The sequence below is a fragment of the Hippopotamus amphibius genome, chromosome 14, assembly GCF_030028045.1.
Source record: "Hippopotamus amphibius kiboko isolate mHipAmp2 chromosome 14, mHipAmp2.hap2, whole genome shotgun sequence".
Taxonomy (NCBI): domain Eukaryota; kingdom Metazoa; phylum Chordata; class Mammalia; order Artiodactyla; family Hippopotamidae; genus Hippopotamus; species Hippopotamus amphibius.
Genome location: NC_080199.1, coordinates 71,587,448 through 71,613,172, shown reverse-complemented (window position 1 = coordinate 71,613,172; position 25,725 = coordinate 71,587,448). Strand labels below are relative to the sequence as shown.

The 25,725-nt window shown below is 34.5% G+C and overlaps 1 protein-coding gene across 7 annotated transcripts in view; it reads right to left on the bottom strand.

Annotated features, from left to right (window-relative positions):
• Positions 1-21,490, bottom strand: part of LOC130835690 (NEDD4-binding protein 2-like 2) — a 76,218-nt gene extending 54,728 nt beyond the window's left edge. For 5 of the 7 annotated variants that reach the window (XR_009049011.1, XR_009049010.1, XM_057707408.1 and 2 more), the window contains exons 1-6: positions 21,346-21,490; positions 18,749-20,004; positions 12,062-12,186; positions 8,306-8,394; positions 7,843-7,919; positions 5,082-5,228 (exon numbers count right to left, since the gene is read on the bottom strand). Coding sequence is in view for 5 of the 7 variants with exons in the window: in XM_057707408.1 (XP_057563391.1) it covers positions 5,082-5,228; positions 7,843-7,919; positions 8,306-8,394; positions 12,062-12,186; positions 18,749-20,004 (1,694 nt within the window). In the remaining 2 variants the exon portion in view is untranslated. Of the gene's footprint in view, positions 1-5,081; positions 5,229-7,842; positions 7,920-8,305; positions 8,395-12,061; positions 12,187-18,748; positions 20,005-21,345 lie in introns of those variants that run through there. The other 2 variants (XM_057707412.1, XM_057707411.1) reach the window with 2 other exon arrangements.
• Between the last annotated feature and the right edge of the window lie 4,235 nt (positions 21,491-25,725).

The following is a 25,725-nucleotide window of genomic DNA, read 5'->3' as shown; positions in this document are numbered from 1 at the left end:
AAAGTTATCCCCATTTTTGACAGTAACTTACCATCCCATCATCTTCATTAAAAATGTTATGAAGTTAACATGAGGATAGCTGAGGAGAAAATGAACAGAAGAAAAAGAAAACATGCACAGGAAAAGACTATGAAAGAAACAAGAAAGAAACATGATTTATAATACTATTAAGAAAGATAAAAAAAGAAAGAATAAAGAAAGAAGCCACAATCCTCTCCCAAATCAAATTTTCTTTCATTTTGATATACTAAAAAAAACTGAAGAGTCCAGAATTATAATTGAAGAGACGGTAACAAAGTTGTACAATTATTATAATTACTAGTTGTAGGGTAAAACTTTAATTTTACATGTCCTATCTGAGAATACAGTTGAAACTGCAAAACAAAAAAAAAAAATCCAAATAAAGTGTATTTTAATGGACTGTACTAGGCTTGAACACAATTTTAATCATGAATGAACAGATTATTCTTACTTTTTCTCCCTTAGTTAACTATAAAGTTGAGGCAAAAAGCCTAATAGGCAATCTCAAAATCTCTCAATTTTCCCATTAATTTACAAACAGTTCAATTAAAAAAAAAAAAAGAAAATATTAACAACTGGGCAACACTCCCTGATGAAGTTTTCAATCATTGACCAAAATAGGTATAATGCTAGCTAATGTGATTGTGTCTAGTTCTAAGATTAGGGGTCAGAGTATGGCTGTGACCATGCCAGATAAAACAGCCTATTTTTACATACTTAAGTTTAAGACAGCTTGCTGAAGTTAATGAACTCTGTAGTGGGAAGTGTATTATAACATGTAATGACTGCAATTTTCACACCTGGAATGCGACAGGGTTATCATTCAGAGAACAAAATTTGTTAGGAGGAAAGGAAAGAAAAAGACTATTTCTAATCTAAATAACTAAAATAAACCTCTATTAAAGATACCAAAAAGCTAAAACTTTCCAAACGACACAGTCTTAGCTTCAAGAATAACTCTGTATTTACTCTTGAGGCTCTCTTTTCAGAGCTTTTTATGCTACTCTTTCCCCTTGTTTCTATGCATAATTTGACAGCAACAATGTACTAAGAATTCCCATAAAAAATAAATAAGAACAAAAGGTCATCCAAAAAAAAAGAATTTCCATACATTCAAAATTGAGTTTATACACATGTATATTCTACTACAAAAATTATGCCATTTGGTGCAGTCTACATAAAGATACTGAAGGTAAAGTATAACCATTCCATTACAAGTTTTCTGATTTTAGTTGCAAAAATCATAATTATAAACTTTTCAAGGTTTCTCCGAAATTTACAGACCACGGAAAATTGAAAATTTTTTAGATTTAAGATCTTGGCAACTGGAATCAACTGAATTGAATTAATTTAAATGCTGCTTAACAAAGTAATAAAAGGAATAAAAAAGACAAACAAAATCACTAATTACTCCTCTTTCAGAATCTATTTTAACAAACTTAATACTACTTCTTGCCAACCTAAGGATATTTTAATGAGAAAATCTGGCATACATACAGGGAAACCAATTGTTTTAATAATACCTTAATTCAAAAAATAAAATAAAAATTGGTATGCCAATCTTATTTAATTGTAAAGAGAAAGAAAACCATCACCAAAAAAGATACCCATTAATCCCTTAATATAATCCCCCTTTTCACAAAAATTATAGCTAACAACTATAATGAGAAAAAATTATTTATAAATTGTAATCTACAAAATTTAACTCTAAAAACCACTAACCAGGTCTGCTTTTCTGCTGCCACCAAATGTTTATTCTGAATGGTTGTTGTAACAAAACTAAGTAATACTTTGTTATGATTCAAGACTAAGAGATATTATTGTATACAGATTGCAGACAAACACACACAAAAACACTCTAGCCCTAATAACTGAATTCTCAGTTATTGCATTCATGTTACAATACTACATAAAACTTCAACAAAGGCTAGTAAACCTACCTGGTTAAGGTACTAATATAATACATGAACAACCATATTTCTTCAACATTTTCCAAAGGGAACACCACCAATTTTCTTTATAAATACTTAGAAAATCAGGCTCAGAAAATCAGACATTTCTACAATAATGAAAACTCAATTATGGTCAAAATAAATATTTTATATCCTTTGAATTCATGAACTCTTTCAAAACTTACCTATATATAAAACTGGAAAATTGCATAACCTATATTAATTAGGCAAGAGATAAGCAAACTTCAAATAGTTAAATCCACACTATCATACCACCAACAAAATACAACCCAATCTTTTGTAAACAATCTTACTTTAAAAAGACATAAAATATTAAAAAGCTAACATTTTCTTTCAGAAAGGTGAATACTGAAAGATTATCAATTTAAAAAGCAGTATCAAAGTTCAACATAATTACATGAATATTTTTATTAGCAGTATTAAGACATATAGAAAACTATAAATTTACTTATCAAAAAGAAGTGATTTTTACACCAAACCTATGAAAAAACTAGTTAATCTTTCTGAACCAAACTAGAAGCTATCAATATATTCTGTTTAACTAAAATGTTCACCTTAGTTAAATATGATGAGTAATGACCATTTTATTCTTTGTGATGGAGAACAACTCAGAATGGCAGGTAGCAGCTGGGGGAACTATTCCATTAAGAATATATCTAAATTTTGAAAAAGAATATATCTGAATAGAAGGAAAAATTTTGATGAAAAATCTTTAATTGCTAAATTTCACATTTTTACAGATTTTTAGCATCAAGCAATGACTTATAATAGTGATTTTGGTATTGTCTATTGCATATTCATTCCTACATTATTACTGTTCAAAAAATAAAAATAAAATTAGCCAGAATGCTTGGGGGAACTTTTTAATTTACTTTGTCAAAAAAAAAAAAAAGAGGAACTTCCCTGGTGATCCTGTGGTTAAGACTCCATGCTTCCAATGCAGGGGGCATGGGTTGGATCCCTGGTCAGGGAACTAAGATCCCATATGCCACACAGCGTGACCAAAAAAAAAAAAAAAAAAAAAAGTCTTCCAGAACGTTAATTTCCCTGCCTCAATAAGCATTTATGATTTTTTAAAATAATCAGTAATGATTAACAATCTCTGCATGATTATCCACTACTCAGAAGTACTAGGAGATGAAGTTGACTCTGTAATAAAATCTGGAAATTTTAGACTTACTATCATGAACATGTTCCCTCATAATCCGCATTTTCCAAAGGCAATTCCCTACCTCCTCAAAATTAATTTGGCTACTGTTCAAAAACTATTACTTCTAAATGAAGTTTTATAAGGACAAAGGGAAAGGGACACACAGTATATACTTAACAGTTGTTTCACCTGTCCCAAAATTAAATCCTTCTTCACTATTTCAAAATGTCAATTTACATAATAAAATGCTGGAAGAAATACGCCCAAATACTAAGAAGTACTACTCAGAAACAAAGGAATATACAAAAATAGTGAATAAAGGAAATGTGTGTATATATTGATATAAATATATATACATTGACACACAAAACATGAGTCAGCATATTTCTACTACATCATATTTAGTTAGGATGAACAAATATATAAAAACATACATATGTGTTAAACAAAATAAAGCACGGTAACACCCATTTAAATGTAAACAGCGCTGAATAATACAAATATATAGAAATCATATTCTTTTCTCACTAAAGGCAATGTAATAAAGACCTTGCTGAGAGTACTAATATTTAGTTTTGAGCCTTGCAACTTAGCATTACTTAATAATTTAATATTAGTTAAAAAGTAATATAAAGATGTGAGAAAACATTTAAAGCTGAAAACACACCAAAAGGTTTTAAAACAACATCAGAAGAAAGATTACGGGATTCACCACTTTACTCAACACTTGCAACTAACACTTCATTTTTAATCAACTATACTCCAACATAAAACAAAAATTAAAGAAAAAAAAAAGAAAGATTATGGGATTTGGGACAGGCTGGTTTAGGAGAAAGAAGACTTAAGGGACACAAACTATTATCATGTAAAACATTTTAAAATGTTTAAAAAATAGTTGTAATTAGCTCAGTTTTTTCCTAAAAAAGGATAAATCAAAGCAAGATTAGGATGAATTGCAAGACCTCTGAATGAATCCCACCTCAAATTTAAAATTTTAAGTGATGGAACACAGTCTAACAAAAACTATCCAGTGAGATACACAGTTGTCTGCACAGAAAAACTAAAAGCTGGAGAAGTAAAATATCCTACAGAACAAATCTTCCTACAACTACTGCTAAGGAACTGCCTAAAATATTTTTTACATTAGAATTACTCGTGTTAATTTAAATAGAGAAAAGTGATATATTATCAGAATAGCCTGAAGAGCTTCTGCAAACTATATAGTGATTGCCCTCTTTATGCATTCCAGAATTAGGGAATGTGGGGAGACAGAGGATGGCTTAAGAAGAAGGGTGATGAAAACATGTATTATGGAGAAAACACCCCAGGTGACAGATACACCTATTGTATGGCATTTGATAGAGAATTTTATTTTAAATAAGGGATATGCTAATGACAGCTCAGAAATACTGTTTCCACAGATGAATTTGCAGAAACATAATTTTACCTGTATAATAAATAGAGGAATCAACTAAGGTGCCTGTAACTAGTTAGTATTTCTTATATATTTAAGATAGTCAAGGAAAAATACTAAAGTTTCATGAAAGGCTGAATTTAGGTATGAACTATAAAACTGCTTGACATTATCTACAAAAGATAAAATTAGTTTAAAATTCAATAATAGAAAAACATTCTGGTTCCTACCAACTCTACTCAGGTGTCGTCATAATAACCGAAGGTATTACAAGAAAAGATTATAAAAACATTTGAAATACAATTTTATATAATTTTTATTTACACTGTAGAATTTAAACAACTTGCTGGGAACATCTTTTGTAAGGCAATGTAGTCTTTTTAAATTTGAAACTACTTAAAATTCAAAACAGGCTCACTAATTTTTTTCAAGAGTAAGCAACAAATGTGTTAGCAAAAAATAGCCAACTTAATGATTATCTGTAACACAGACTTCATTATGTGAGCCTAGAAAGCCTCCCCACCTCTGTCTCCCCTGTGAAGGAGGAGGCCTTTCTGTGCTTTTGTGTGGCGGTTCCACTGAATTCATTACAATAGAGATGGACATTTGATACTCATAACGATCCAACATCTGAGCAATCTTCTTTCGAGAAACACCATGTTTATTCCTCCTACCAAAAAAAGAAAAGGATTTTAATTCTTTTTTTTTTAGAATGTATAGGTTTAGAGATTAAATTGTTTGAGAATAATAGAGTATAGATTCTAAATTACATTCTGCAAATAAATACTAGAAGATATACCTCACATTTTATTTTTTAAAAAATGGCTCTCAAAGTTTTAAACAATATCTCAAAAAGGCTTAAAGATACTATAAATCACAGCAAAATGTTAACTGATTGCACCTTCTTCACACAGAACTAACTACCGATTGACCAAACCACTGAGTTAATCGTCCCCCCTTTTTAAACAACAAAATAAAAAATTATGAGATACTGTTTTGAGAATTACAGAAGAATTGAGTGGGCTTCCAGGACTTACAAAAATCAACATAAAATATATATCACTTTTAAAAGTTATTTTAGCACACTTGCATTATTAAAAACAAAACTTATTATCGATACCAAACTATATTATTAGAGATACAACACTTTGTACATAATTTCACAAACATAATGTTGAGTGAAAGGAATTAAATATAATGAATATATACTGTATAATTCTATTTAAAGTTTGAGAAAAAATTAAACTAAGGTGCTAAAACAAAGGATATTAAAAAACAACTTGAAGGAAAAGCAAGTAATTACTAGGGAATTAGGGAATTGTTACTGGGAAAAGGAACTCAAAAAACTTCTGAAGTGTTGGTAATGCTCTCATGACACGGATAATGGTTAAATGAATACCTGTTTTATAAGAAATTTATTTAGCTACACATTTATATTTTATGTACTTTTCTGTGAGTTTAACTATGATAACAAAAGCGGTTTAAAAATTATTCTTGACCCTCAAAGAAATTTTTACAATATATTTTACCCTTGTAATTTTCCATAACTTGACTTGGACATGGCAAAACACACAGAACATGTTTTACATTTAACGTTATAGTTCTAGATTTACTAAAGCTAACTCATTTTTCCAGAAAAAAGACCTAAAACAAATGTTTACTTTTCAAAACTACTGATACTTAGGTTAAAGATGAGAAGAAAAAGCAAGAGAGAGAGAAAACAGAACACCCCAAAAAAAGAGAGAGAAAGAGAAAGAGATCTGAGGTCAAGGTTACAACTGGCCAAGATATAACTAAATCCACAAGATGTCAAAATTGACGATTCAATCAATTCTTTAAAAAAAAATCTGTCAAGCTATACTAGATATCAGTTAAACTGGCTTTATTTTGTAAAGTTAATTTATATTAAGAATTGTTATAAATTTCAACGGCCTCAAATGTACATAAAGCCTAACAATATAACTATTTCATTAATTCATTTATTCAGCATAAGCCAAATATTTTTACTTTTTAAACTCTCTCTTCTACCTGAGGTGCAATATACACAGAGATAGGCAGACAATACCAGATATTAATCGTATCTATCAGTTTAATTCTTCACAAACTTAATTTGGCCTGCAACTCAGAAAGGGAAAGAAAGGTTAACCAAAAGAATAAAAATTCAAAGGTACAGAAGGAATGAAAGGCAAGGGAGACAGAATTAAATTAGTTGAACACCATACACAGAAGAACAATTTTAAGCTGGAGGAGGGAGAAAAAATGGTTTTAAAAAAAGAGGTGATGGTTGCACAACTTTGTGAATATACGGAAAGCCACTGAATTGTACGCTTTTAATGGGTAAATTGAAAGGTATGTGAATTACGTCTTAAAGTTGTTACCAAAAGGAGGCATGGGGGAGTGAAAACAAAGAAAGAAAAAAGGAGTCATAGTCAGGAAAACTAGGGGAAGGGATGAAGGTAAACACAAATGGAAGAGCAGGGTTGAAAGTAATACAAGTCCACAATCCCTCACAAATCCTGAAATCTAAAATGCTCTGAAAATTCTGTTTTCTGTTGACTCATACAGCAGCAAGTCTAACCATGCCCGTATTCATCTGGCAGCATGACCTACTCAGAACTAACATTAAACAATGTAGAATCTTTCTTATCTACTTATACTAACCATTCATGATCTGCTGCAGAAATATCGAGATGTTTGATTATGCCATGCTGCCCAAAACTCTGCTAGGAGTGTTACAATTAGGTATATGCACTATATTATCTTTCTAAAATTAAAAAAAAAATCTGAATTCCAAAACAATTGATTCCCAGGATCTTGGGTATGGGATAACAGATCTGTAGCAGTAAAGAAGGAAAAGAGGGAGAGATAAAAGCACCAGGTAAAAAGGTGATGGGATCCAAAATGAGAAAGAGATGAAGTTGGAAAGGCAATGCAGAGAAGTGGCCCAGCTAAAAAGCAGAGGGATAAAGTCCTAACTTTCCTCTCAAAAGTTTTCTGGATCTCTATTAGCATTCAATAAAATGGGAAACAATGCAGAAATCCACATTAAAAAAAAGTAACAAACACACTTAACAAGAAACACTTAATGAAATTTAACAGTGCCAAGAGCCTCAAACACCTTGCATTTTAAGTCAATGTTCCTCTTGACAGAAAATGAGTAGTGGCAGTCCCTATTCACAGGTACCAAAGATATTACAAGCAAAAGCTAGTAAAGAAACTGATCATGTAAAGGAGAAAAGAAAGAAAAAAAAGCTAGGAGATTAAAAATTTTTTGAGTGCCTTACTTTTCTAATTCTTCAGGATCGAATTTCCACCAAGTTTCAGGTTCATGAAACTCTACTCTGTATCCTTTTCCTATGGCCTACACAAAAGAAAGGAAGAAAACAAAAACCCAGAGAATACTTCTTAAAGTAAAAAGATGGCAAACAGATATAAATCTCACTTAGACAATACTTCTAAATTTGCTCAACCAAGAAAAGTTTTACTTTTAAAATAATACAGTTTATAAAAATTTTAAGACCACTTAATGGACAAATTCCAATTACTATCGTCAAGTCCAGGGAAAACTAACAAGATGAACATATTGCATAAGAAGCACCATTCCCAATTTGTAAAAAACTAAGCAAATGAACACATCTTTTTAGAGAACAAGTGTTTTAATAATAAAGATCAAAGTAACCAAAATTTCAGAATATGAAAAAACTGATAAGAATAAAATATAAAAACTCTCTCATGTCTCATATTTACCATTTCCACATATGGTTTCATTTCCCAAGCTTGTGTATTAGTGTTGTCTATTATAACTGGAGATCTCCCCTGATTGATAGCTTGTTTTGCTGAAATAAAAAATAAATTTAAAAAACAAAAACACAACACAGAACTATTAGATAAAAATACACAAAATAAAATTTAAACATTCATTAAGAAATTTCCTACATCCCTGTACTTAAAACCAAAACTTTGCAATCTCTTTGAGTTAGTGCCAAGAAAATAAAAGGACTCTGCTAGAATAAATGAAATTAAGAGACATAAACACATGCAATGTGTATTCTCCAGACCGGATGCTGGATTTGACGAACTAGCTGTAAAAGACTTTTGGGGAAAATATTTTGTTGAATTTATAGCTAATAGAAAATGTAGGAACAAGTTACGTTTGAATATGGTCTGAGTATGAAAAGAGGAAAAAACATTTATTGACATGGAAAGATGGAGACTGTTAAAAGAAAATGGCAATTTACAAGATAATATGTAAGTATGATCTTATTATGGTCAAAATATAAAGATGTGAGAAGAGCTACTAAGACACCAAAAACTGTCTTCTATAGGTGGTGGAATATATGCATTTTTTGCTTATCTTTATTTTCCAATGTTCTACAGTTACAAATAATAATTTTGAAATAAGACAAGTAAAAAAAAGAAGTACTATGGATTTACCATTACTTATATACCAAGTAGCTAAATACCACAGTTCAACTGACTGTGGATATTTCTTAGCATTATGATTCTGAAATTGGGAGTTGAGCTAAAACGGAACTTTTCCAAGCTTTATCTCCCTATCGCCATGCCACCTCTTCCTGCATGAGGTGAGAATTACTGCCACAGTGACCCACTGTTAATGACAGGAATGTGTGTACCTCTTAACTATAAACAGGCAAGAAAATTAAGAACCCACTATAAAATTTAAAAGGGTGAGGCAAAATGCAATGATATATAACTTTTGTTGGGATTTAGAATTCCAATCACTAAGTTCTACATAATGAAAACATTTATATAGATGTCTAAGAGCAGACAATTCAAAAGACTAGTTAAATAGTAATGACTAAGGTGGAATATATATTTGGGGGAAGATGTCTCTAAACACTAAAAGAAATTTAGAATTTGAGTCATAAATAGGATACCAAGATGCTATTAACTCCCACTGCTCCATCCCCAAACAATGATCAAAACTTTCAATTTAAAAAAAGGTATTAAAGTTATTTCCCTAATGTCTGACAGTTAGGCTTACATCTCCAAGGAGTTATATTCTACAAAAGGAGCTTATTAACCAAATAAATATCCGATTTGCAGGAAAGAGATTATTCTTTTTCCATGAATAATCATTATCCAATACCACATTCCAGTGCACTCCAGGAGAATAGAGCTCCTAAGTAAACAAAGTTTGAATACTCAAAGAGAGCCATTTTCTTAAACAAATTAACCACCATACTAAAAGAGAATAATGACACCCTGAAGATATTTTTAATTTATAAGTGGTTAAAGATGAATTTAGATTCTTCTAATAAACATGAGGCAGATAGACAGTCCCAGAATAATGCCTAGCACTTAAAAGTATTCAATAAATGTTTGCAGAACAGAGAAATTTTGCCCTAAATTAAATGTAATGCTCATAATTTTCAAAATGTCTAATGATTGCTAGTTATCATTACTTTGAAAAAGGTTAAAAATTACCTTGAAAAAGTCCATATTTATTATATTAATAAAACAAGTAGTTTACCTAGACACCAATATGTTCAGCAAGTAGACTTCACATGGCATGAACATTTTACTGAAATATTCTAAACTAGGTTTGCAAAAAGAAAAAAATGTTTTCACACAAACAAACTTCCCAGTTCACCAAAGGAATACTGGCTTATTCCACTTATCACTTACTTCTATTTCCCTTAACTCTGAGCCAATAAACTCCACGCATTTTTTAGAATTGTAACATTATCATTATTTGATTTGGGCAGTAACACTGCAGCATTTTAAAAAATCAAAAACAATATTTTTAAATGTTTTTATGCTGCTCTCTAATGTATTTGGAGAAATCCTAGAACCAATACTAGGAAATAGTCTTACATTCAAACTTACTGATATTTAAACTTTTTACTTAAAAATATCCTCACTGAAATTCCTTATTCTGAAAATTGACAATTAAAAAGAAAAGCATTTATCCTGTTTTTCCTGTACATACTGTATTTTAGGGTAACCTTAGTTGCTAGTTCTAGGTGAGAGGCAGTTCTTCATTACAGAAGAATTCTAGCTACTAACCACAGAAGGAATGACAGACCTAGAAAATCACCATTTTGCAATCTTTAATGAAATAACTGATTAAGGAAACAATTCATTGTTGAATAAAACAAGGAGTAGACTGTCCCTTCGAAGCTAATGATCTTACCATCAATAAAAATGGGACAACCATTTACTTACAAAAACAAAAAAGAAGGAAAAAAAAAGATTGAACCTAATGAATCCTACAAGTTAAATAATTACCACAAGAAAACAGACAACTATAGACTATGGGACACTACAAAACCACCAACCAAGTTTCTGCAATAAGTTAATGGTGTGAGGGCAAAAAGAGGGAAAATTGCTATAGATTAACTTTTAATTAAAAGAATCATAAAGCCAAGTGTACTGCAAAAACCTTGTTTAGATCCTGATTCAAACAACTATAAAGAAATATTTACGACAATAGGGAAAATTTGATTACAGACTACATTACATGATGTCAAGGAACTGGGTTCTGTTTTGTTGTTTTTGGTATGATAATGGCACTGCAATTAAATAAGATGTGATTAAGTAAAAATGTTTACTTGAAATACATAAAGTATGATATCTAGAATTTACTTAAATACTTCAGCAAATTAAAAAAGGAGGGAGGGAGTGAAAGCAAAAGGGATAAAGTCAATATAGCAATATCTTGATAAGTGATGATAATTCTGAGTGATAGGTGTGTGGGCTTCATTGTAATCTCTCTACTCTAGGTTTAAATAATTTGTTTCATCATCAATTCATTCTCAATCTTTTAAAAAAGTAGATTATAGTGTAAGCATGTACTTACATAGTTCTAGATCAACAGTTTTCAATCCTGACTGCAACATTAGAATATACGGATAACTTTCAAAAAAAAATCGATGTTTAGATCCACTCCAGACCAACTAAACCAGAATCTCTGAGGGCTAAGACTCAGGCATAAGTTTTTTAAATAGGTCCCCAAGCGATTCAAATGTGCAGCCAAGGTTAAGCACTACTATTTCAAAATGAAAAGAAAGTGACCCACTGCCTCTCAAAAATGTATTAAGTTTTTTGTAGCGTGACATCAATGAAAAAAACTTTTAATATTCATGGACATTAATAGTAAGCCTTAGAAAACATTAGCATTACCTCAAGGAACTAACTTTTGGGAATACATAACAAAGGTATCAAGAGTTTTCTGAATTTTTTCATGAGGTATAAAATAAAGTCTATCAAAACATCCTATACCTCTATTGTACCAGCTTAAACACACTAGTAACAGGTTAAAAAAAAATTCTAACTACATTCTCTGATTTTACAACCTCAATCAAGTAGGATAAGTATTATTATCACTGCTTCTAACAGATGAAAAATTGGGTCTCAAAACTCTTTCAATGGCTTGTCAATGTCATCCATCTAGTAAAAGTAAAAAGTCGAGAATAAAAACTCAGGTATTCTAACTCCTAGTCAAATATTCTATCCCGGGAGACTTGGCCCAAAACAAACCTCTGTTCTGGTTCCAGTCATGGGCATCACCAAGTTGATTAACATTATACCTGTACCCATCTTGATGGTGAAAATAGTCATCAGTGCTGAACACAATGCCATCACGACTCTGACCAAGCAGAATTCTGTTAATAAAAGAAATCATAAAGGTGCCATTTACAATATAAAATCTATAACCATCAGAAATAAGCCACACAGGAAAAGTTATTAAATGAATTTCTGGTATATACTTATAAGTATATTGCAGATAGAATAGCACAGGAGCTGAACCTTAAAAAGCGTTCAGATTTCAAATATTGCTTCACACTTAAATTTACATAGTAATAGTCAGTAATAACTTTTTAAAGTGGCTTTTGTATTCCAACTTTTAAAAACACTCTTCAATGCCAAAACAATGTGAACTTGTACTTGGTGTCTAAAACTGCCTAAATTTAGCACAACAGAACCTAAAAGAGCCTAAGCAAGCAATTCATCTGGAGAAAACTATATTTGACTCAAGATAGCTTTGATAAACTCATTTCTATGAAGCACAAACATGTATGACCTGAAAGTGGGACCTGAGGTTTAAGGCTGTGAAACAACCTGTGATCCTCCAGAGTATAATCAAATTTTAAATTTTTAAGAAATTAAATTACTAAATGAAATTATTAAACACTAAATAAAGAATACACTCTCAGAACAAGTCAGTGGTAATCAAGCTTTGTTCTCACAATATGATACCACCTTTAATTTCTAAGCATGGAGAGACTGACAAGTGTTCAGAGTGTCAAAGAATTCCTACAACCAGCGACTCATGAAAGAGACTGGAGGTGTGCTGAGAAAAGGGAAAAGACAGTAAGAATAATTTGGATCCAATACCAACAAAAATATCTTGTTATTTATCTCCCCTCCCTCAACCATTAGGTAATTAATTGTATGTCACTCTATTGGGGTTGGCCAAAAAGTTCATTTGGGTTTTTCCATAACATCTTACGGAAAAACCCAAATGAACTTTTTGGCCAACCCAATATAATTTCTTTTGGAGAGGGGGAAGGGAGTAGAAGGCAGTAGAAGGGATGATATTGTCCTGGAATGATTCCAGAATACTTTCTAATAAAAAGTAATAGGAAGGATTTCAACTATTAAGATAACAAACATCCCTCCTTTCCTCAGGTTATAATAAAATTGAGTGTATTTTATAGTAAAAACAAAACCATACATATAAAAGGTCAAAAAGTTTAATGTACATTTCCACTCATAGAATTACAGTTCAAATTACAAACCAAATTAAATGGTTTAAATTTATTTGCCTGCTTGTTTGGGAGCCTGGAGTTGGACTTCTTTTCTAAGCAGCCATAATTTTCAAAATATACCGTCTAACACATTTGACATCTTATTTGCTTATAAGAGATAACCCAGAATATAAAAATGCTGCAATGTTAACATTCTAAACCAAAGCTCAATCACCCAAAAAGATTTTGATCATGTGATACCTAGTTATACTCAACAATACCAGAAACCTGATACCATCTCTCCTAGATACCATGTTTCTCTCTCTCTTTTTTTTTTCTGTTGTATTACTTTATTAACAGGTGATCACTCAGATGTTAATAATACCATACTACAAGAGCACAGGAGCTTTTGTATCCAAGAAATGTTTAACCTCTTACAAATTAAAAACAAAACAAAACAAAAAAAACAAACAGTAGGGAGGGAAAGGACAGTAAATCAATTTACACCATTAAACCAAGTCAGCATCAAACATGAGTAAATCTCAATGAAGAATATTTTAAATACATAAATCATAATAACAGCAAATAATTTTAGCTTGCAGAGACTTTTTCCTCCCAGACTGCTCATGCATTTTTTCAAAATTTCCTGAATTATCTCAAAAATACCTATATTGATCTAGGCATATCTGATGTCATACCAACCATTTGAACCAAAACAAATTATTTAAGAATATCAGTATTTTCAATTTCTTGCAGTCAGATTGTATCAGAACCCTCACAAGTTAAGTCACGTACTAAAATGGATTCTCAGAACCTCAAAATTTACAATTTTGAAAAATCAAGTATCTAATAAAAAATTCAGATGTGGTCCCACTAGCTACTTGATGCGTATTTTTTCAAAACAGCTATCTTTCTGAGGACTTAGTATGTGCCAAGCATTTTATATATATACATCTATGACCACATTTAATTCTCACAACAACCTTGCCAATGTGATACTAAACAAATTCAGAAAAGAAAATAATTTCAAAAATCAGGCCACCAGAATTACATAAATAGTGGTGGGAAAGCCAAAACCAATGGCTTACAATGATCCTTGCCTCCTGGTATTCACGCCCTTGTATAATCCCCTCTCCTTGAGTGTGGGTTGGAGTTAGCAACTAGCTTCCAACTAACAAGATATGGAATGTCACTTCCAAGATTAGATTACCGGGGGGGGGGGGGGGGGGGGGGGTGCAGAAGTGGCTCACTTTCTCTCTTCTCATTGTGAATGGGGAGAGTTCCAAGTAGCAAAGAACTGAGGGGACTCTCCAGGCTGCAGACGGCAAGGAACTGAGGCCTTTAATCCAACAGCTCACAAGGTCTTGCCAACAACCTTGTGAGAGATATTCCACGCAGATCCTCCCCAAGTCAAGCCTTCAGTCCAAAACAGCCCTAGCCAACATCTTGATCATAGCATTGTTAGAGACCGTGAACCAGAGGCACCCAGACTCCTGTCCTTCAGAAACTGTGAGACAATAAACGTCTGTTGCTTTTACAACTCAACTTTAGGGTAATCTGTTATACAGCCACAAATAACTAATGCACGCTGTGCTTATAATCTTTCACTTAAGTAAGAACAAGTGAATTGTATTCTTTAAACCTCATTTTGAGAATCCTATTCCCCAAAATGGTCTATGACAGAGTTAATTTTCATGCTTTATTTTTCTAATTTCTAAGAACCATATATATTTTCTGTAATACATCATGTACATTTAAAAATAGAAGTGATTTTTCCCATAAACTTCTGAGTAAAAGTGACACTTCATGAACCCTTTACCTCCTTACGTACTGTGTGGCCTTGCATACCCCCTGGCCCAAGACCACTTTACTGGGACACTTCACTCTCCAAACACTCCTTGAATTAGGAAGAAAGCCCTGGGCTTCCCTGGTGGCGCAGTGGTTAAGAATCCACCTGCCAATGTAGGGGACACCAGTTCGAGCCCTGGGCTGGGAAGATCCCACATGCCATGGAGCAACTAAGCCCATGGGCCACAACTACTGAGCCTGCGCTCTAGAGCCCTCGAGCCACAACTATTGAGCCCACGCACTGCAACTACTGAAGCCCATGCCCCACAACAAAAGAAGCCTCTGCAATAAGAAGACTGCGCACTGCAATGAAGAGTAGCCCTGGGGAGTCGAGGGAGGGAGGGAATACTGGGATATGTGTATAAAAACAGATGATTGAACTTGGTGTACCCCCAAAAAAATAATAAATAAAATATATATATATTTAAAAAAAAAAAAAACAAAAAGAGTAGCCCTGGCTCTCCACAACTGCAGAAAGCCCACACGCAGCAAGGAAGACCCAATGCATCCAAAACATAAAAAATAAAATAATTTAAAAATATTAAAAAAAAAAAAAAAAGAAGAAGAAAGCCCTACATATGACATAGTCAATCTTTCCCCTGGAGTTTAAACTGAGAGCTCCTCCAACAGCATGGAGGAAAAAAAATCTCTTCCCATCTCTCTTCAGAGTGTAGTTTTCTATGGCTGCTGTAACAAATTACCACAAACTTGGTGGCTTAAAGCAATACAGATTTATTATCTTACAGTTCTGAAGGTCAGAAGTCTGAAATCAGTTTCACTGGGTTAAAATCAAGTTGTGGGCAGACTGGCTTTCCTCTAAAAGCCACCTACATATCTTGGCTCATGGCCCCTTCCTCCATCATCAAAGCCAGCAGTGTAGCATCTTCTCTGACACATGCTTCAACTATCTTTTATCCTGAGTCAACCCCAGACATTTTGCTAATATAATGGAATCATTGTTTCTGAAAATACTCTCTCTTACTGGTGAAATCAATAGCATATAAGAAATGCAGATTTGCTAAAATATTTTAGATTCACCCATCCTCCTTGCAAAAACAGGGTATAGGAATCTAGCAAAATCTTCAGCCCACACCCCTAGGAATGACACCCAAGACTTGATCTCTAAGTGGTCCTGTGTCCAACCACGGAGTCAAAGGATTCTGTTTGGCTGATTGGCAACTATAATAGCAACAAAATTCTACCTCTAGAATATTGTTGAATTTTGCCTCAAATGAACCTTTTGTCAAAGTGCCGTCAGTTTACCTAAGAGGCCAAACAGCTGGCACCTTACCATACCTACAAAAGTTGTGTGAACTGTTTTGCACTAGTTTATTCATAAACATTTTAAGTCTGTACTTAACGTTAGAATTTAACATAAGACTGATTTCACTAAAATCTGTTCATGAAGTTGTGGGTAAATATTTAGCCTCAGCCACTTATAACCAAATTGGATTAGCTCAGTTATCAATAAGTAAAAAAAATAATGCTGTCTTGTGTAGCTTATGCTATATACTAAGAGTGGTAAAGGCAAATCCCACATGAGTCCAGAAGGAGGATTACTGAGGGCTGAGATGAGAAACCAAAATCTCAAAAGTGGAGGCATTTAAGAGAACCTCTGAATAAGTAGAATCCTGAAAACAATGAACCGACAAATATTATGTCTCCTGCAGTGGAGGGCAGGGTACTAGTTCAAGAGCAGAAGGATATGAAGATATAGAGGGAGGTAAGGACTAAATTAAGAAAGAAAGGGACTTGAATACTATCCCAAAAGAATTTGAAATTTATCTAACCCCCTATAACTCATTACCACATATCAATACTACACAATGTTATCTTTTAATTTAGTGTCCCAAATCAGTTCAACTCTGATCCTCCAAATCTTTATTCCTCTTCTCAAAGCTCATTTGAAAACTAAATCCTATATGAAACCACTCCTCACTAGAGAATATGTGGATTTATATCCAGTCCCAAACAACCATTCCTACTTCATTCAAACAAGTGCTGACCTAAAGAGATACTCCTGCTTCTTTAACCAAGCTACTCAAAGTCAGGAGTCAGGTACAGGGCTATGCATGTGATAGATATTAAGCTGAAGGATTAGGTAAGAAACGCACAGTCATTTACATCCCCAGTTTGATCTCTTACCAGTTTTCGTAACTTCTCCCAAGTCCTTTAACCTGAACTCATTCTTTTTATTAGCCTCTGCTACTTCTAAAAAATGAAAAAACTGTAATTCATCTCAGAAGTTTGTTGCAACTTACTCTGCAAGTTGTAAATGATAACATAAATGGTAGCTGTGACTAAAACTTTCATTCTTATTACACCTAATTCCTCAAATAAATATACATATTATATATAATATGTATATCCAATACATATTATAGATGATCTCTGTCATCTCCTACTACAGTTACATCTCCTTGAAATTTTACTGAATTACCACTACACTTTATTCACTTTCAATTTCAACATACTCCAATATGCTGTTCCAAACCTAATCACACTTTCTTACATTTATTCTATACCAGAGGCCCTCGCTAGGAGATCCTTCATCCAATTTTCACATTTCAACTATTTCTTTTCTCTGATATTATATTCTAAATCTAGAATAATGCCCATATTTGTAAGACAACTTCACTCAATTTCTATTCTTTCTAAAGAAGCACTGAAATTTCATTTTCTCTACAAAATCTTCACTAAAAAAAAATCAAAATGTATACACTTACATTCAAATTCATTTACAAAATCACAGCTTACAATCTAGCTTGAAATGTCTATATCATAATTTAATCCTTCTCTAATTTCTTGCTTCTGAAATTTTGTTTAGGTTGTTTAGACTGTCTTGCAAATAAATACAAAACATTTACAAAATGGTTCCTTGGACTTTTTTATCCTCTTTATCTAGCATAAATCTTGAATCATCCTACATAAACTACAAAGAATTTATACTGTTTTTCTTTGTTCTATTTTTCATAACTGCACAAATGTATTAGAATGCAACAATATTGTTTTTAAACAAAAACAGGAATTTGAAACATTTCACCACATGATAAATCATCATCAGTCCTAATTCCATTAATCCAGATATTGCTCATTTCAAACTTCTTAAAGAAACCAAAAAAAGGTTCTCTCTGTCAATAATGGTATGAACATAGCACAGTTCGTAAAACACACTCAAAATTCCCTCCTTGGGTTATCTCATTTGCTCCTCACAATAATTCCAGAAAAATAAGTATTACTCATTTCATTAACAGTGAAACCTGTCCAAGGTCACAAAGTAAAATAACCGAGTCAAAGCCCAAGTCTTCTACGCATGAATCCAACTCTTCTTGAACAGTTGACTTAAAAGGGAAAGCCAGCACAGTTCTCAAATAGCATCTGCTTTCGTCACTGTCATAATTTTACATGAATCTATTTTTAAAGCCCTTAGCAGAATCTTAACATACATATATATGCCAATTTTCCTTCCATCAGAAATTGTCTTTTAAAATATTTACCATCAGATGCCATTCGCAAGTATAACAAACTAAAGATTTTTTACTAGAAACATAAAAGCACTTGCCATTGATCAGAATTATCATTTATAAGTAACAAATTATCAAATATTCACTTGGTGTCCTTTACTTACCGAGACAATGTTGTTTTCCCAGAACCAGGCAAACCTCTTAAAAGAATAAGTAACTTCTGCAATTTATTTAACTTTTCCTCTTGAAACTGCTGCTTCATAAACCTATCTGTTCCATTATGCTTGTCCACAGAAGGATCTTTCCAGCATCCTTCACTGATTTCACAGAAACCATTACTCGCATATTCATCTTGCACACTGTAGCCATTTCTAGAGGGATGATCACTACTGGTAATGTCACTACAGTCAGTATATTCATTGTTCTGATCAAAAGTCAAACAATTCCAATTAACATGACAACTATTTACATAATATCCATTTTGCATATGAAAGCCATCTTGGGCATGGAAAATATCTGATGGTGGATTTGGTGGAACGTTGACTCTTTGAGTATTTAAATGATAGTTAAAACTGGGAAGATGAGGGTCTTGTGGTACTATAAAAGAAGGTATTGATTGCCACTCAGGCCTGAAGGAAGTAAATGAACTATCACAAAATGTAGGTACTACTTGTCCATTACAAGGATGTTCACCTGGCTCATTCCCCACACACTGTTGGTAACCACAATGTGACTGAAAGGCATTAGTAAGATCTTTTTTCTTTTCTTCTTCAGATTTTAACAGATTATTATGGCTCTGATAACATGGAATGAGTTGTTTCTCAGAAGGTTCGGGTTCCTTACAACTGCTTTCTGAATCATCTTTTTCGTTTTCAAGCTCTTCAATTTCTTTGTAAAACTGGAATAATTCATTGTCAATCTTTGATTTTTTGGAGTTAAATTTCTGTTTCCCTTCTCGTTCTCCTTTGCCATCTATACCATTGATAGTGTCTGCTTGATTCCTCCTTTCATTACATTTCTTTTTCTCAGGGGGTTTGTAAATGGGTCCTATAAATGCTTTACTTGTGCTATATATCTCATCATCTCTGGATACCAATGGAGGACGTGTATCCTGTAAAACTTGTGAATCAACAGAATCAATAACATCTGATCTATTACCAGGCATCTCATCATGCACAGGTTTCGGCAAATCTGTAGTTTTGGTTTTGTCCTCCTGAGAATAACTATGTCCTCTGACATCAGTGATGGTCACAGGGACCCAATCATTACCAGTTTTCTTTTGCTTTCTGTGAAAATTAGCATTCCCATGATGGGGGAAAACATATGCTTCTTCAGTAGACTTCAACTTCTTATAGCATGGTTCACTTGTTAGTTCTTCCCCATGTCCCATGGATTTAGCTTCAATTTCACCATAAGGCATCTGAGGAGCAAATAAATCATACAATTAATAGCTAATATTTTAAAAAATCTAAAACAAAAGTTTCCTCAGAAACAACAGAAAAAAACCTTAATTTGATATAAGCATTTAATGATAACATTTTCCCCAAATGCAAAAATTATAAAATTGTAATTTTTTAACCACTTACTATTTAAGTATTGTTATGACATTATGATTTAAAGGAGGGGTTTCATTGAAAGTAAATAAACATCCTTTTTAAAAAAAAGATATACCTTATCTTTAATCTAAATGATGCATTTCTGAATTTAGAAGGCAAAAGCAAAAATTTAAGCAAGCTTGGAAAGCCGAATCAATAATATATATTTTGATGGTATAGATATACAATTGTGTACTAAAAAGGGAGAGTAAGTCAGCCAACCAAAGTGACACATATCCAAACTGGTTGTGATAAATTTCATCATAAATGCCTTCCTGTTTAAAATCACTGTCCTTAGCAAACCGTAGACAACCACATCTCATTAGGAAGCAAACGTCAGATTAACTGAAATGTCAGTCTTTACAGGCCCTATTCTTGCGAGCAGTGTAAAAGTGATTTCCAAGGGGGTGTATTATGTTAATTTTAAAGAAAAAAACAAAACAAAAAACTTCAGTTCTACTGAGAATGACGGAAATATGTCATATTATGTTTAGAACAGAAATCTGGCAACTCCCAAAATCAAAGCCCTCTTGTTTTCCAGATGGTTGGTCTATCTCGAAGATAAATTCTGCTTCCCTTGAAATTTCTTGGGGACCCTCCAGAGTACAATTCAAAAGCCTATTTTATGTTTTAGTCAACACTTCATTCCGCCTGCTCTCTGGTCTTCCTTTCTCTAGACACGAGAGCAAAAAAAAAAGGGCAGAGAGACAACTAGAATGATACAGGTAGGCCCTACAGAGACTAAAGGAAGATACACCTGTAGAGAACGCCGTCCTCCCGGAGACGGCCCCCTCCCAGGCCGCCTCTCAGCTTCTCATTTCCTCACCAGGAACAACAAAAGTCCCAAGAAAGAGAATGAAGGTTGCATAAGAGAGAGGCCTATACACAACCTGAACCCTAAGGCCTCCTGACCTCCAAAGAGAGCAGCCCCGGCAAAAGCGCGTCACCCAATTTCTCTATCCCAACGGAGACACGTTCAGGGTCTGTCTAGAAATTCCAGAGAGCTCCGAGGCCAAAAGGTTCACTACCGGTTTCTACGGTTACGGCTAACCGAAAGGGTTCAGTCAGGCGCCGGCGACAGCGCAAGTGGCTAAATGCAAGAAGGAAGAAACCGAGAAACAGCACCACCACAACCCCACCTCGCTTAAAATGGGATGCTTACTCACCTTACACCACAGCTCTGCATTGACCTCTGCCTCTCAGTAAAGAAGGTGAAATAAGCGCGGAGACGCAGCCCAAAGCAGAGACAGGGCGGGACTAAAAACCCGGCCCTCAGGAGCGGAGCAACAAGCCGCCGCTCCGTACGCAAGATGGCGGCCACCTCACGGTTGCCCCGGCAGGAATTACGGGTTCGCGCCAGGCATTGTGGGAATTGAAGTCCGGCGTTCACACCTGGCCTGGAAACCAGCGTCTCCCAGAATCCATTGCTTGATATACGCGCTAAGGGCAACAAATGTAGACCGGAAGTAATTCTTTGGTGGCAGCCGGGAGCTTGTTTAGAAATATCAACTTGGGGCTCCCCTGGTGGCGCAGTGATTAAGAATCCGCCTGCCCATGTAGGGTACACGGGTTCGATCCCTGGGCCGGGAAGATCCCACATGCTGCGGAGCAACTAAGCCTGTGTGCCACAACTACTGAGCCTGTGCTCTAGAGCCTATCAGCCACAACTACTGAGCCCATGTGCTGCAACTACTGAAACCTGCACGCCTAGAGCTTGTGCTCTGTAAGAAGAGAAGCCACTGAAATGAGAAACCTGCGCACAGCAACAAAGAGTAGCCTCTGCTCGCCACAAGTAGAGAGAGCCCATGCACAGCAACAAAGACCCAACATAGTCAAAACTTAAGTAAATAAATAAAGTAAAATCTTTAAAAAAAGAAAAAACCAACTTCAGCTAAAAAAGGCGGCGACCTGCTCTGGGGTTCACAGCTAAAGGAAAAGAGACTGTGAGTACCTGGCACCCCAAACAGAGACATAAGCTGCTCTCAGTGCATGCTTTTAAGGCTTTTTGGGAGACAAAGATTCTTCAAAGGGGACTTACTTGGTCTCACCAACTAGGGTTGCCAACGTTTCTACGAAAAACAAGTCAGTAACTGTAGGCTCAGGTTTTTCTATGGAAGACGAGTGTCACTGCAGCAGAGACTTGATAAAAGATAAAAGTACTTATGAGAAAAAATCACTTCATGTTATAGCTGTGTTTTGTTTTGTTTAGGGAAGTAAAGACCATATACAGAGCTTTCCAATTAAAAAAGTCAATTTGTGAAAAGCTCTTGGAACAGCACTTGGTAAAAACAAGCGCTGTGTAAGTGTTTGTTAAATTAGAAATAACTACGAATGAAACAACTGGCAATCCTCAGTGCTTCTCTCTTCCCACCACCTGCTCACTCTCTCTAGACCTGCTTCCTCACCTGCTTTTTCCTGATCCTGAAAGGAAACTGCTAATCTCTTCATGTGTGTTTAAATAAACCCGTCGCGATAGCGTTTTAATTTATAAATAAAATAGTTAAAACCGCAGTCTGGGATATTTGCATTTAATTATTCAACAGCCTTAGGACCAAGAGGGCTCACCGAAGCAATCCATCCTCTTAAAGTGAAAGACTCGTCCTCAAATACAAATTTTCTCATCGATGTTACCTCGTGATTAGATTGGAATTATGCATCCTCGGTGGAAACAACCATCTAAGTGGAGTTGTGTCCTTCCTCGGGATATTACATCCGGAGGCACAGGATGCCTGTCTGTGACAACGTTATAAGGTGATATTAACTTGTATCACCAGATCAAGGTGTTGTCCAGTTTCTTCACTGTTTCTTGTCCTTCTCGCAACTCATAAGCAATCTGTGAAAAGATGCTTTGAGACCAAGCAAATGTCTTGCTCCTAATTAAACTTTTATCTTAAGGGTTTGCCTCCGTTGATGATTCTTACTGCAATTGATCTTTACAGTGAGAGTTAAAAAATGTTGATTTTTTTCCTCCTAACTCCTTCAAGCCCTCCAAATTTATTAGTCCTGATGCTACTGTAAAGCCCTCCTTACTTATTTACTATCAGTATGAATTTATGTATTCTATTTTGTTCAAGAAGTTATAATCCATTGCTGTTCTTGTTTGTTTATTAATAGACTATTTTTAGGACAGTTTTAGGTTCAGAGAAAAATTGAGTGGATAGTACAGAGTTCCCATGTATCCCCCTCATCCCACAGTTTCCCCTGTTACTAACCTCTTACAGTATTATGGTACATTGTTACAATTAATGAACCAGTATTGATACATTAATGCTAAGTACAGTCCATAGTTTTTCATATTTCCTAAGTTTTTACCTAATGTCCTTTCTGTTCCAGGATCCCATCCAGGATACAATATTACATGAGGTTGTCATTTCTCCTTAGGCTCCTCTTGGCTGTGATAGTTTCTCAGACTCTACTTGGTTTTCATGACTTTGGCAGTTTTGAGGAAAACTGGTCAGGTAAATGTGTGGGATGCTCTTCTATTGGAATTTATATGATGCTTTTCTCATAATTAGACTGGGGTTATGAATTTTTGAGAGGAAAACCACAGAGGTAAAGTGTTGTTTTCATCACATTGTAACAAGTGTGCATACTACCAACATAATTTATGGGGTTTTTTTAAAATTTAAATTTATTTTTGGGGGTGCATTGGGTCTTCGTTGCTGCGTACAGTCTTTCTCTAGTTGCGGTGACCAGGGGCTAGTCTTCGTTGTGGTGCATGGGCTTTTTTTATTGTGGAGCACAGGTTATAGGTGCCCGGGCTTCAGTAGTTGCAGCACACGGGCTCAGTAGTTGTGGCTCGTAGGCTCTGGAGCGCAGCAGGCTCAGTAGTTTGCGGCACATGGGTTTAGTTGCTCTGCAGCACGTGGAATCTTCCCCGACCAGGGTTCAAACCTATGTCTGCTGCATTGGCAGGCAGATTCTTAACCACTGCTCCACTGGGGAGTCCAATTTATGATTGTTTATGTTGCACTTGATCACTAAAGTAGTGTTTATCTGGTTTCTCCACTGTAAAGTTACTCTTTTTCCCCCCTTTCATGATGTACTCCTTGGAAGGAAGTCAATGTGTCCAGCACACATTTCTGGAGTGGTCTTCCTTCATTAGAATATTTACCTAATTTATGTGGAATTCTTCTGCTTGGGAGATTTTGCCTCTTATCTCCCACCCTTATTTATTTTGATGCTCAAATTATCTGAGATTTGGCCAGCTTCAGGTTGGCTCCTTTTGACCTACACATTGAGCATGTCTTTACCTTGCGGCACAACAAGATTTTCCAGACTAGTCCTGTACATTCATTACTCCTGCCCTGGAATCAACAATTTCTGCAAAAGTCTTGGTATCCTGTTTTTTTCTTTGGGGAATGATATTTAGAAGCTAAGACCTTGACACTAAGAGTACTTATTGATTTGGGGGTATTATTGCTTTCAGGTCATCTCAGTAGACAGAGGTGGGGGAGAGGGGAATAGATTTTTTTTTTCATTTAAGACATGAATATTGATACGTACAATTCCAATAGAATTCCATGGTGTTCTTTGTTGCCTTCCCCATTTCACATTTGTGTCTGCCTTCTTCAACAATGAGAACCTTGTTTCCTCATAGCACACTTATTTGCCTAATCCTGCATAAAAGTTTCAGAATTGCTACATTCACAAAATTACACATAAAATAGTTTTGGCATTGCTACATTCACATAATTACATAAGCAAATCTACTAAAAAGGTAGCTTTTCTTCCCTAGACTGAGGATTGAAAGTTGAAGTACTAAGTGCAACAATGGATTACTTCTCTCACCCCTACCTTATTCTGCTTTAGTGGGTTTATGTTAGTCATTTGAAATACACTTGAGTTCATTTGTTTCTATTTCCAGCTTTAGCTTATTTTTCCTTCCATTATTTTTTAAAATTAATTACTTTATTTATTAGCTGCATTGGGTCTTTGTTGCTGCACGCAGGCTTTCTCTAGTTGTGGGGAGCCGGGGCTGCTCATTGTTGTGGTGCGTGGGCTTCTCATTGCAGTGTCTTCTCTTGCTGTGGAGCATGGGCTCTAAGTGCACGGGCTTCCGTAGTTGTGGCACATGGGCTTAGTTGTTCCGTGGCATGTGGGATCTTCCCGGACTAGGGATTGAACCCATGTACCCTCCATTGGCAGGTGGATTCTTAACCACTGCACCCCCAGGGATGTCCCTTTCCTTCCGTTATTGATCATTTCATTTTACTTTTAGAATATGTAGAATAATATGCTTCCCAAAGTCTAAACCATACAAAAAGGTATATTCAGAGAAATATCACTCTCTTCCCTATCTCTTGAACCCTTTTTCTTTCCACCTTTTTTATGTATACAATTTTATTGTTTCTGATGTATCCTTCCTATGTTTTCTTTTGCAAAAATAAGCAGATATATGTATGTTTTCTTACTTCTCTTTTCTTCCTCCAAAGTGAACATACCATATACGGTGTTTTGCATTTTTTTTTCAGTTAACAATATCTTTTGGAGATCACTTTGCATCAACTTATTGAGATCTCCTTCATTCTTTTTTTTTTTTTTAC